This window comes from Lagenorhynchus albirostris, chromosome 2 (genome assembly GCF_949774975.1).
Source record: "Lagenorhynchus albirostris chromosome 2, mLagAlb1.1, whole genome shotgun sequence".
NCBI classification, from domain to species: domain Eukaryota; kingdom Metazoa; phylum Chordata; class Mammalia; order Artiodactyla; family Delphinidae; genus Lagenorhynchus; species Lagenorhynchus albirostris.
In genome coordinates this window covers 154,857,356-154,870,350 of record NC_083096.1, presented here as the reverse complement: position 1 = coordinate 154,870,350, position 12,995 = coordinate 154,857,356, and the positions used below count along the sequence as shown (strand labels likewise).

Here is a 12,995-nt window from a genome sequence, read left to right as displayed (position 1 = left end):
CCCCGATTTAACGAATCCGGCCCAATTCCATAGCTGCTGCTGTTGATGGGTTTTGTCTTGTGTTTTGTTTTTCACAGATTCTCTTAAATCCACCTATTCTTTTTTTTTTTAAAGAATTTATTTATTTATTTATTGGCTGTGTTGGGTCTTCATTGCTGCACGCAGGCTTTCTCTAGTTGCGGCGAGTGGGGGGCTACTCTTCATTGCAGTGCGCGGGCTTCTCCTTGTGGTGGCTTCTCTTGTTGCAGAGCATGGGCTCTAGGCACGCAGGCTTCAGCAGTTGTGGTTCGCGGGCTCTAGAGCGCAGGCTCAGTAATTGTGGCACACGGGCTGAGTTGCTCCGCAGCATGTGGCATCTTCCCGGACCAGGGCTCGAACCCACGTCCCTTGCATTGGCAGGCGGATTCTTAACCACTGCACCACCAGGGAAGCCCAATCCACCTATTCTTAAAGGTTCTGGTTAGCTCTTACATGGATTATTAAATTTTCCTCTCCAACTGTCATTTTTCATGGTGCTCCTGTTCTTCTGCCTGGAATTAACACCTTCTCACTTGACAAATGGCCTACTCAAGTGGCAGTTGTCTTTCTGCTCCCTTCTTGAAGGCAGTGTTACTTAGTCATTTGATGAATGTTTATTGAGCATCTACTGTTTGCCAAGTACTGTTCTGGGCACTAGGAATATATCACTGAGCTGGACAGACAAGGTCCCTCCTCTCACGGTGCTTAACACTGTTGTGAGGCAAGAAAGGCAAACTAGTACATTGTTTCATCCAAGATTTAAAAGTGTTTGAAGAAAATAAAATGGGAATGAGAGAGAGTAACTGGATGCCTAAATTGGGTGGTAAGAGAGACCTTTCTGAGGAAGGTAATCGTGTAATGCACTTACGGGTCTACATGACTCTTCCAATATACTGAGCCCTTAGTAGCACCTTGAGCTATTATCTATCTATTCTTGGCTCTTAAATGATGAGTGACTAAATGAATTATGTGGCTACTCCTCCCCTTTTCCAGTAGTCAGTGCACTACCTGAAACTTCCTTAACTCTCAGATCAAATTACTTTAAGCCTTCTGCAGGTTGTCTCTGCAGCCAAGGTAAGAGAGATGCCGTCCTTACCCTAGAGAGGCTCCCAGTCTCTGGGCAGGAATGCGATAAAACTTGCTTTGGTAAGTATTCTGTGCATCTGGACAGAGAAATCAGGGTGTTTCCAGGGTAAGGCCACTCTCGGCAGCTTCCCTCCAGGTAGTTTAATTACCTTGATCTGTACTCAGGAAAGCTGACTAGTAAAGCTATATTGGTCTATAAAACCACACTCCAGTGTGTTAATTTATGATGAGAAATATGTCAGGTGCAGTAGACTTCCCCATTGGCCTTAGTGTGTTTTCTTCATGTAATCATATCACTTGGGAAGCTTAACTGAAGTCAAGAGATAGCTCCACATATCAGAATGAGGGGAGTTTAAGTCTAGGGATGGAATGTTTACCAACATCAGATTACCCCTACCACAAGCCTGGCACAGCTTTCCTCCCCACTGCAGTTTGCTTCAGTGACTCTTGGTTCTGTGCATCTTCGTCTTGATATTTTATCTACCCCCAAATGGCATGATTTTACTTTTTATTTTTTTGGCCACACCACGCTGCATGTGGGATCTTAGTTCCCCAACCAGGGGTGGAACCCACGCCCCCTGCATTGGAAGCACAGAGTCTTAACCACTGGACTGCCAGGGAAGTCCCTTTTTTACTTTCTTAAACAGTCACTCTGATTTCCATTATATTCCAAGCCTTGGGACCCATTACTTTCTCTTTCACATTACTTTGCTTATTGCTTTTGTTGAAAGTATCCTATAGCTCTGGCTTGGGGGTGAGGGTGGGGGTTAAGTTTCCAAACTCACTGACTTCCCCAAATGTGCTAGGATCTTCGGGCTACCCAGTTTATTCAAATCTGTGTGACAGTGGTATCAGATACAGACCTAAAGTTCCCAATGTGCTAAATTATAGGTGGCCTACCTGTAGAAAGGTAGCGTTAAAAGCTTTTCTCGGGTTATGACTGAGGTGTGTAAACATGAGGAAATCCTATAGGTCAAGGACAGAAGTCCAGCGAATGGAGACCCAGGGGGACGTTAAACGGCCTGTGACCGTCCACGCAGCAGCTGAGGCTGGTTTTCAGAGGAGTGGGAATAGGGGCCTTCAATTAACATTGAGCCATCCTCTTATACTTTGAAGATGGGAGCAAGGCTCTGTCGCGGAAGAACAGGTCGCTGGACCCCGCGGCGAACGCCTAGTCCTGTTCCACCGGGTCTCCGAGCTTCGGGTTCCCGAATACAGAATGAAAAAGGCGACGCCTCAGGCTTGCCTCTCTGCGCATAAAACCCTTTGATTTTGTTGTAAAACTACACTTCCACGTGAGGATCTTAGAACAAGGAAAATAAAAGATAAATGACGGGCGTTACAAGAGCTGGCAACTCGACCCTAACTTCCGAGTTACAACACTCGTAACGCAAAGCGCAGGAATCCAAGCGGGCGCCCGTTGTCAGAATAGCAACGGCGCAGGCTCCGTTCTGACGTAGGGTTTTCTGGGAATTGTAGTTTTCTCATCTTTGCGGGAGAGGAGACGACCTGTCACCGACATCTTTGCACAGCCGCGCCGACACCGGGTCTGAATGCACGGTCCAGTGGAGGGGGTCGGCGTATCAACAGTTAACAACATCTATAATAGGAAACAATATATAACAGGGCTGGTGGGACCTCAACAAAGGCCTAGTAAATGCTCAGGAATTCGGGAAGCTTTCACAGAAAACCGTGCGATAATCGATGCGGACGGATTACGCATTCGCCTGGGAGACAGTGGGAAGGTAGCAAGTGGGATTATTACAGGCAGAAGAAACTGCTCCTACAAAGTTGTAAGCATGAGAGTAATTCTGGATGGCTGAGAACACGAGGGTATTGAGTAGGGGTTGGTGAACAATGGGATCTGACGATTTAGAAATGGGAAGAAATCAGATCATGGTCTTGAATACCAAACCCAAGAATTTGGACCTTTTCTTGAATACACCTCACACGCAGCCCAAGCAATATGAATGACCCCCCTCCTTTGCGTTCTCCCTTATTTTGTTCATCTTTGTTTTATCACTTACCACAGCATTCTGGCTGTGTCTTCGTCCCAAGAGCTCAACAAGGATCATGGCCGTGTGATAAGAGCTCAGGAAGTGTTTTTTGAATGATCAGATTTCAGTTTTTAGAAAAGCAATTAGCAACATTAAGAAGAGACGGTAAGAAGAGAGCAAGGCTGGATGTAAAAAATCATCAGAGTTTAAAGTAAATTGCTTTTCCAGCCTGCAATTTTCCCTCCAACCAAGGGTTGAAATCTGGCAGCTCAAGGCCATTTCCATCCTGGGTTTTGTTTGGTCAACGCTTTAAAAAAAAAGATTAATTGCCCCATATTTTTAAAGTGGAATGTTTCACACTTAAACAATAACAAAAGATTTCTGGCTTCTCTTGAAAAATTTGAAGACTTGACAATTTGGGGCCCTGATTCTTGACAACAACAGAATGGAGCTGAGTAGCTGCTGCCCCCTTTAGACAGGACATATGCTCTTCAGTTTGTCACATTCCTCAACACTCCTTCCATCCCTTAAACTGAGGCCAAGTACCAGCTACTATTTATCATGATGCTTTTGTTTTCATTTATTTACAGTGAGCTAGCTCTGTTTGGCCTTGGAGGTGTTTAAGTTGCCCATCTTTGTGCTAATCTATCCTGCCTGGTATCCAAGGAGTGATTCAATGAAATTAGTATTTTAGAAAGATTAGTCAGTGCCAAACAGACTGAAGTGAGGAGCCGGGAGGCAGAAAGGAAGAAAGAAATTGGAAACCTATTGAAGGAATATTTGAAAGAATTTGGCAAGTAATTAAATATTGGATGAAAGATGAGGAAAAGGCAAAATACAACTTCAGAGTTTCCTACCTGAATGGCTGGGAAGATGATATCACCAACATAAGAAAGTGGGAGAAGTGGAAGGGGTGGTGGTGATCACTACCTTGCTAGCTCTAGTATTTTGTGGGCAAGGGCCATGAGTTACCAATTCCATAATCCTCCAGTATTGTGCCGGGCATGCATTAGGTGCCCAGGAAATTCTAGCTGAACTGAAACTGATCTCAGGTGGGCTATACCTGATGAAGGGGGAAGGAAGGGAGAATTGGAATGCTGGAACAAAACCAGAACATCGTGGGAACTTAGGAATTCTCTCCAGAGTGGATGAACCCGGGGCTTGGGGACAGTTAATCCATTTTGGAGGAAAACCTATGCTAAAGTCCTGAAGCAGAGCAGGAATTTGGCATGCAAAAATGGAGACGGGATGGGGGGGAATGGTGTCATTCCAGGGGAAGGGAGAAAAAAAAAAATCAAAGAGACTGGATGGCAGGACTTTTCCTGGAAGACGCTGTTAGAGCAAGCTCTTGGTTGGAGCATTAGGCAGGGGATTTGGGACAATGAGGCTGGCAAGGTTGGAACTTCTCTAAACAGTTTTGAGAGCACATCACTTGAAGAGAAGTCTCCAGCCCCGAGCTGCTGCTGCCCCCAGCTCCCCTGTGGCGGGGAGGGCACCAGGTCACTGCATCCAGAGGGGCCCAGAAGGGGAAGGAGGCATAGCCTCCACCGCAGCAGCTGCACCCACCATGGAGAGCATCAAGTGTAGGGTGGTAGGCGGTGGGGCTGTGGGCAAGACGTGCCAGCTCATCTGCTACACAACCACCGCCTTCCCCAAGGAGTACCTCCCCGCAGCGTTCGACAGTTATAGCGCCTGCAGGGCTGGCGCACGGTGAACCTGCACCTGTGGGACACAGCGGGCCGGGAGGAGTAGGGCCGCCTCCGCACACACTCCTACCCACAGACCAATATGTTTGTCATCTGTTTCTCCATTGCCAGTCCGCCCTCCTATGAGAATGTGTGGCACAAGTGGCATCCAGAGGTGTGCCACCACTGCCCCGATGTGCCCATCCTCCTGGTGGGCACCAAGAAGGACCTGAGAGCCCAGCCTGACACCCTATGACGCCCGAAGGAACAGGGCCAGGTGCTGGCCAAGCAGATCCACGCTGTGCGCTACCTCGCGTACTTGGCCCTGCAGCAGGACGGCGTCAAGGAAGTGTTTGCTGAGGCTGTCCAGGCCGTGGTCAACCCCATGCCTAGCAAGCGTGGGTGGTCCTGTGTCCTCTTGTGACCCTGACACTCAGCTTGGAGGCTGCCCCTGCCCTCCACCAGTTGTGCCTTTGTGCCTTGTCTGCCCCCAGCTGTGCCTTTACGAATAATTCTGGCACCCCTTGCCAAGGGGGCTCCCCGAAAGCCTTTTCTCCTTAAGGAGGCCCACAGGGAAAGGGGCTTTGGGCCCTGCCCCACTCTGATTGAGAACACTAGGTATTCTCGAGAGCTCACCCAGGCCAAGGTCAGACCCCTCCCCAAGAAGCCAACCCAGCGCCCCCTCCCCACTTTCCTCTACTGACGAGTTGATCCAGCTTTCCACACAGATGTTGCTGCCTACTGTGGTGACTTCTCTCAGGTTAGGGGCTCTCAGCCATCCCTAACCTCTCCCTCGCTGCTCTTCAAATTGCTCCCCCCTCAAGATACTCTCTCCCTTCCCCAGAGGAGCCATAGAATCCTAAGATGAATGTGCCCCAACCTACCCCCCCACCCCCGAGTGCTCAGGCCTTTTGCATCCACTGACTGACTCGGCCCCACCCCCACCCCCTCCGGGCTCCAGGGGGCCCCACCTACTCCCATCAGCATCAATAAAACCTCCTGTCTTCAGCGGGGAAAAAAAAGGAAAAGGTTTTCGGCCCAAACTTCCCCAAAATAAATATTTACAAGTTATTTATATGTACAACTAATGTAATATTATGCACTTTATAAACATTAACACACAAACAAGAAATTAAAAAACACAAAAATTAGAAATATTCTAGTATTTTCTTCCCACTCCCGCAACGTATCATACCACACACTGCCTATGTTACCTCCCCCCCCAGTCCCTCCCCCTCCACCATCACTTCGGAGCCCCTGCTGTAATCAAAGGGAGCCTTTGGAGTTTCTGAAACAGAGGAGGGGCATGGTCTCTGACGACTTTCCCGAATCCGCAAAGTAAAAACAGACTGCGACATCAAAGAACTGCAATTGCCTTAGAGCGCTTTCCACGTGCCAGGAAACGCCTCAGTGCTTTAATATAACTCATTCAATCCCCAAAGCAATCCTACTCTGTAGGTACCATTATTGTCTTTTAAGATATTTTTATCTTAAGATGAAACCGAGGCACAGTGAGGTTAAGAAACTTTTCCAGGCTGACACAGAAGTGGCGGAGCCAGAACTGGAACCCACCCTGGGTGGGTCCACACTCCATGAGCTTAACCGCTACTGGAGGGGGATGAGGGGGGCTCCCTTGGTTAAGTCCCTCACCAATCACTGCTGTCGTGAGAATCCAAGGTACAGCACGAGGAGGCAGCAGGAAATCACTAACCCCCGGGCCACCTCTTACTCAGTTGTCTAGGTAAGGTCGGCTTATCCGCAGCCTCTGGAGGCCAACTCAGCCGGTCGCGCAGGCGCAGATCGACAGGCTCGGTTTCTATGGTTCCAGGGCGCAACTGCGGAAGGCAGGTCGGCTCCCGTCGTCGCGCTGCAAGCGTCGCGCTGCGGGCTTCCTTTGCGGCAGGCCTCATTGTCACCTGAGGATCTTCTAGTAGCGGAGTCAGCAAGGAGTCAAGGACACAGCTGCTGGACGGTAGGGGCTGCGTTTGTTTGCGGGACGCTTAAGCCTAAGGAGCTTCCTTCCGAGATCTCTTTAACAGATTTCCTCTTGGCTTGCTGGGTGTCCGTTCTCCCTGGCCGTGTTTTCTGCTTTTCCAGGCCCCTTGGTCCACACAGCCAGTGTCATCGAAGCTTGTAGGCCGCGCCTCTCTCGGCTCTCTTTCCAGGTTAACGTAGCTTTGTGGCGGACTCCTACTTTGGCCTTCTGTTTCTTAACCTTAAGTCCACGCTCCTTGTCCCGGCTTGCATGGCCCTGCGGGATTTGGGCCCCGTCAACCTCTTAAGCTCGTTTCGTTCTTCTTCCCGACATGCACTCTGCGCTCCAGCCACGTCTGGGTGCTCAGTGTCCCCCAGACATACCCAGCACCTCCGGCTGTAACTCGTGTTGTGTGTGCCCTACTGGAATACTCTGCTCACGGAGCTTCACTTGGCAAGCGCCACCTATCTCAAAGGCATTTTCCAGTCTCATGGGCAGAATTGGTGCTTCCTACTTCGAGCTCTACCTCTTGTGCTTTTCCATTGGGTTCCCAATTCCACGTGTGTGTCCTCATTTTAGTGCTTAGGTTGCACTGCTTTTCCTCCCCATCCCAGTGTCTGGAACGCTATTACTAAGTAAATGACTGAAAGAATGGGTAGAAAAATTTTAGATTACATTCATTTGTAAATCTGCCACTCATAGGTAACTATTGACCCTTTTTTGTGCTTCCTTCCAGTCTTCTTTTGCAGACAGTTTTTTTTGGGGGGCATTATTGTAATCCCCCTTTTTTTCATTCAGTATTCAAGTGTATGTTTCATGTGTGTTCTTTTCCCCTCATGTTCTACCAGATAGGTACCAGATTTGATTATCCGTTTCTCTATTGTTGTACTTTAAAGTTGTTTGAAATTCTTTTTTTTTTCCCCAACAGTTACTGAGCTCCTACCGGGTCCCTGCCCTCAAGGCACTCATTGTTCAATGGGGGAGGCATTCATGTAGATAGTGCATTACAGGGGTGTGGGAAGTACTATGAAAAGTCGATGATGCTGTGCTAACACAGGAGGGACATAACCATTTCAGGATGGCTTCTTAGAAGTGTCATCTAAATTATATGGATCGGAAAATGTAAAGAAATGTGTTCATGCTTGTGCTTTTTTGTTTATTTCAGTTATTCTTCAGATCTATCTCAAAGAATTGGGATAACTGAGTCAAAATATAAACACTTTTTTTAACTTTTGATAAAAATGACCTTATCAGTATAGAGGATTTTAATGCATTGTTTTTTAGTTCTAGTTGTCTCTTCCTTGAGTTTTGTGAAAGCACAGAAATTGCTCATCTACCATAAACTGGAAGAACCTGTCTAATGAAAAAGTTTGGGGAGAAGTAGTTGGGAGAATAGTATAAAATAGCTTTCTTGAGAGCTATGTATCTAAGTTATTTCATTTTTCTCAGAAGTTTCTCATTTGATTGCAATTTTACGGCATTCTTTCTTTTTCTTCCACTTCAGCCATGCCTTTCTTTGATGTGCAGAAAAGGCTGGGTCTTGACTTAGACCGCTGGATGACAATCCAGAGTGCTGAGCAGCCTCTCAAGATTCCAGGTCGATGCCATGCTTTTGAAAAAGAATGGATAGAGTGCGCACATGGTATTGGTGGTATTCGCGCGCAGAAAGAGTGCAAGATAGAATATGATGATTTCGTAGAGTGTCTACTTCGACAGAAAACGGTGAGGAAGTGATGGAGACAGGCACTGAATTACTTCCTCATTTCTTTGGGGCTACTTTTAAGTATTTTTAATTGGTCACTGGGCATTAGTTTGCCCAATGTGAATTGGCAAAACTTTTGTGGTGAAACTCCTTCCGTACTTAGGTACCATGTCAAGGAAGTTAAAAACCTTCAGATCTGACAAGGGCCTCTTATTCCTCAGTGTTCTTCCTAATGTTCTCACATATTTTCCTTAGCATTGTATCCTGCTGCAGCCACCAGGTTAGAAATTTCATGTGTATATTTCCATTTTTGCGTAGACTATAAAGTAAAGAATACCAACCAGCATTGGGTGTTTGTCCTCGAAAATCTTTGGGTGAATATATTTCAACCCAATATATATATCCAATCCTCATTGGGGAAGAGATTAAAATCCTGTAGATCTATTACATTGAAACTGATAAAACAATCTCTGGATTGATTTCTACTCTGGGGAGGATGGAGGTGTTAATGAGATTGCTTTAGGTGAGCCTGACCAAAAATGCAGGGGGCAAAAAAAGGTTAATGGCATGGTGTCTGCTTCCTCAGGAGTTGAATGTGCATAACATGTAGGGCCCTGTTCTCCCTTAGAGAAGAAATCTTTGGCTGTGGGCCATCATTTTGCTTATTTCTGTGCTCCAGATATAACAAATATAAATGTTTTTATTACTCTTAACTCCTTGGGGTTCAGGGATACAATTTAGATTTTCACTTAAATGTTTCTCAAAGTTATCTGTATCAAAAACTTTAAATTTCTTGTTTTTTATAATCTGCTCTTGGCATTTGGATTATGTGAAGCCAAACTTGGAAGGAATGAAGGGGTGTCAGGTAATAATTTTGTATTGATCTCTAAAGGAATATTGATCATTGAGTAATATTGTAGTATTACTGAGGGACAAGGATGGGTCATGGTTGGCCACCTACCAGCTATTTAGTTCACAATATGTCTTAACTTGTCTTCTGCGGGCCCCACTTATTCCTTGCTCAGATTAAGACTTTACTCATTATGGAAAATTAACACCAAGAAGAGACAGTGTGATGAGGCGGGAAGAACATTAGATTGGGAGTTTGGAGACCTTGATTTTGATGCTGGTTTTGCCACTACTAGTTTCGTGACTTTGAGCAAGTCATTTCTCTTGTAGTCTTGGTTTCCTTATCTGGAAATATAAAGTGTTACTCTAAGGTCACTCCTCATCCTGTGAGTTTATGAATAGATACGTTACCATTTTGGAGGTCATCTAAGTGAAGAAGCTAGTGAATCAAGGAATTAGAATCAAGCGCTGTTCTAAGTTCTTAGAATGTAATAATGCATATATTTCTGACAATAATCTCCTGTGAGATGCATTATGTTTATTTTCCCCATTGTATGATTAAAAAGTTGAAGCAGGGAAATATTAAGGCTATTACCTAAGGTCATATAGCCCAGTAAGAGGAAATGGCATTTGAACCTGGCAGTGCTGGTTCCAGACCCTGTGCTTGTATCCAGAACACCAAGTGGTGATTGGTTCTAGGTGGAAGAAAGACTTGACATATGATGGTGTGATAGCTCAGCCATGACTAGTCTGTTGGGAGACTTTTTAATGGAGAAATGTTAAGAATACAGTTTTTAAAATGGTTATTGTTTATATTAGTATTTAGGATACCTAGAGTTTTTTTTCCTACTGAAGTTACATCCTAATTCTTTAAAGTTCATGGGATGTTTAATTGAACATACTACCTCTTCATGCCTTTGTGAAAACCTGGTCATTCACTCAAAAAATATTTACTGGATCACCTATTCTGTCAGTAACTATTCCAGGTACCGGAAATACAGCAGTAAGCAAAAGTCTCTGCCCTAATGGAGCTTATATGCAGGGCAGTGGGGCAGGGGTGGGGGTGACAGTGAGCGGTGGGATACAGAAAATTTCCAAACAAGGGAAAATAGTGTGTCCGGTGTTGGTAAGTGCGGTGGTGAAAATAAACAGGAGAAGGATAGGAAGCAGGAGAAGGCATGTATGCTCTTTTAAATAGAGTGCTACAAAAAGAGCTCAGTGATAGAAGACATTTGAGCAGAGACTTTGAGATAGTGAACCACATGCACATGAGGGAAGAATGTTCCGGGCAGAGGAAACAGCAAGTGGAAGGGTCTCTGAGCTGGAGCAGAGAGCCAGGAGAAGGGTATTAAGAGATAAAGTCAGAGACGTGGGCTTTTTAAGTCATTCCAGGGAAGGAGTCAGCTTTTCCTCTCAGTAAGATGAAAGCTGTTGGGTTTTGAGCCACGGAATAGTGCAGTCAGGATTAGTAAGTCTGTTTTCCATGTCACAGAATCCATGAATTAGGGTTCTCATACAATCTTGAATAGCATGGCTTTCCTCTATTGGGAATGTCCTACTGAGAAGAGGCAGAACTCAAGGCTCTGCCTATCCGAGTGACTAGTAGCTGAGCACATACCACGTCTTTCTTTCAGTGTGGTCCAGAGACCTCTTTGGCTATTTCTGCTTCATTCATACCCAGTGAACAGTTACTAGCAGCAGTGCCACCTTCACATAGAGAGGTCAGGAATATATAAGCTGTGAGATGATCTCAGCTTTTAATATTTTAAAAGATTTTAATATGCACAAGTATACCTCTTAAAGCCTTTGGATCTGTATTGTTTTTGTAAATACCTGTATTCCTCTATATCATAGGAACATTTTAGTTATTAGTTTTCAAGGAGATATTATTATATATACCAGAAATTTATTTGTTAAAAGCTTGGGAAATGGGTTCTTTAAAGAAGGGATTTATCCCAGAGGCCCTCTAGGATGAAAGACTTCCATAGTTTAAAAATGAAACCAATTTTGTATTCAGCTTCTCCAGCCCTCACTTTCCAGTGCATATCTCCCCCAAGTTTAAATACTTTCTTCCTTTGACAGATGAAACGTCTGAGTGCCATCGAGAGGCAGCGGGATAAGCTAATAAAGGAAGGGAAGTACACACCTCCACCTCAGCACCTGGGCAAGGAGGATCCTTGACCCTGAGCAGAGCAGCTGCCGGTGGCTGGAGGCTGATTTTCACGTTCTCTCTTCTCTGCTGGAAACTTTACGTACTGAAAACCCTTTTGTGAAAGTGTCTAAAAATAAAGGATTGCTCTCTCCTATTGGTTCTATATTCTCTTGGATCATACTTCTCTGTACTGAGGTTGCAACCTATTTTTTAAGTTTGAGAAAATGCGTTTCTCTTAAAAATTAGCATCTAGGGAATAATAAGCAGCACTTAACGAATGCTTACTATGTAGGTACTTTAAATATGGTAACTCATTTAAGAAGTTGCAGTGTTTGATTCTGGTTTATTTTCTGTAAAGCACTAACTTGGGCCGGGAGGGAGAGGCAGTACAGAGGGTGGTTGTGTGTTTACGCTAAGGTCTGTGAAGTGTAAATTTAAGGCTTTAAGAAAATGCCAAGTTCAGATAACCTCATTTTGAAGAGGCAACACTATTGTTTCAATTTGCTATCAGTGTTGTGTGTTATGTGTGTTATACATTAGTGGTATATTAGTACTTCTAACTGACATGGTTAGGAACATGTTTTCTTTGGTTTTTGTTTTTATTTTATTTATTTATTTATTTTGGCTGTGTTGGGTCTTTGTTGCTGTGCATGGGCTTTCTCTGCTTGCGGCGAGTGGGGGCTACTCTTCGTTGCAGTGTGCGGGCTTCTTATTGCAGTGGCTTCTCTGTTGCAGAGCACAGGCTCTAGGCATGTGGGCTTCAGTAGTTGCAGCACATGGGCTCGGTAGTTGCGGCACACGGGCCCTAGAGCACTCGGGCTTCAGTATTTGTGGCACGCAGGCTTAGTTGTTCCACAGCATTTTGGATCTTCCCAGACCAGGGCTTGAACCCATGTCCTCTGCATTGGCAGGCAGATTCTTAACCATTGAGCCACCAGGGGAGTCCTTAGAAACATGTTTCCAGATGTAGAAGGGAAGGTATGAACCCTAGAAAATTAATGTAAGTGTTGAGAATATGATGGAAACCTCAGATATCCTGCAGCATTTCTTAAACTACTTTTTATTGTGTTAAAATACACATAACATAAAATATATCGTCTTAACCATTTTTAAGTGTACAGTTCAGTGGTATTAAGTACATTCACGTTGTTGTGCAACCATCACTACCATCCATCTCTAGAACTCTTCATCTTGGAAAACTGAAATTATATCCATTAAACAATAACTCCCTGTTCCTCCTTCCCCCTAGCACCTGGCAACCACTATTCTACTTTCTATCTCTGTGATTTTGACTACTCTTAAGTACCTCATTATGAGTGGAATCATACACTATTTGTCGTTTTGTGACTGACTTATGTCACCTAACATAATGTCCTCAAGCTTCATACATGTAGCATATATCAGAATTTCGTTCCTTTTCAAGGCTGAATAGTATTCCATTGTATGTATATACTACATCTTGCTTATCCATTCATCTGTCAGTAGACACTTGGGTTGCTTCCATGTTTTAGCTTTTGTGAATAATGCTGCT

At 44.9% G+C, this 12,995-nt stretch overlaps 1 protein-coding gene and 1 pseudogene across 1 annotated transcript; both read left to right on the top strand.

The window, feature by feature from the left end:
* Positions 1 to 4,595: 4,595 nt before the first annotated feature.
* LOC132514919 (rho-related GTP-binding protein RhoG-like) lies at positions 4,596 to 5,210 on the top strand (annotated as a pseudogene).
* A 1,409-nt stretch (positions 5,211 to 6,619) lies between these two features.
* On the top strand, positions 6,620 to 11,618 carry NDUFS5 (NADH:ubiquinone oxidoreductase subunit S5). Its single transcript, XM_060140479.1, has 3 exons — positions 6,620 to 6,758; positions 8,266 to 8,483; positions 11,395 to 11,618. Exons 2-3 carry the CDS (start codon positions 8,268 to 8,270, stop codon positions 11,491 to 11,493), a joined length of 315 nt encoding a protein of 104 aa, XP_059996462.1. The 5' UTR covers positions 6,620 to 6,758; positions 8,266 to 8,267; the 3' UTR covers positions 11,494 to 11,618.
* The last annotated feature ends 1,377 nt before the right edge of the window (positions 11,619 to 12,995 follow it).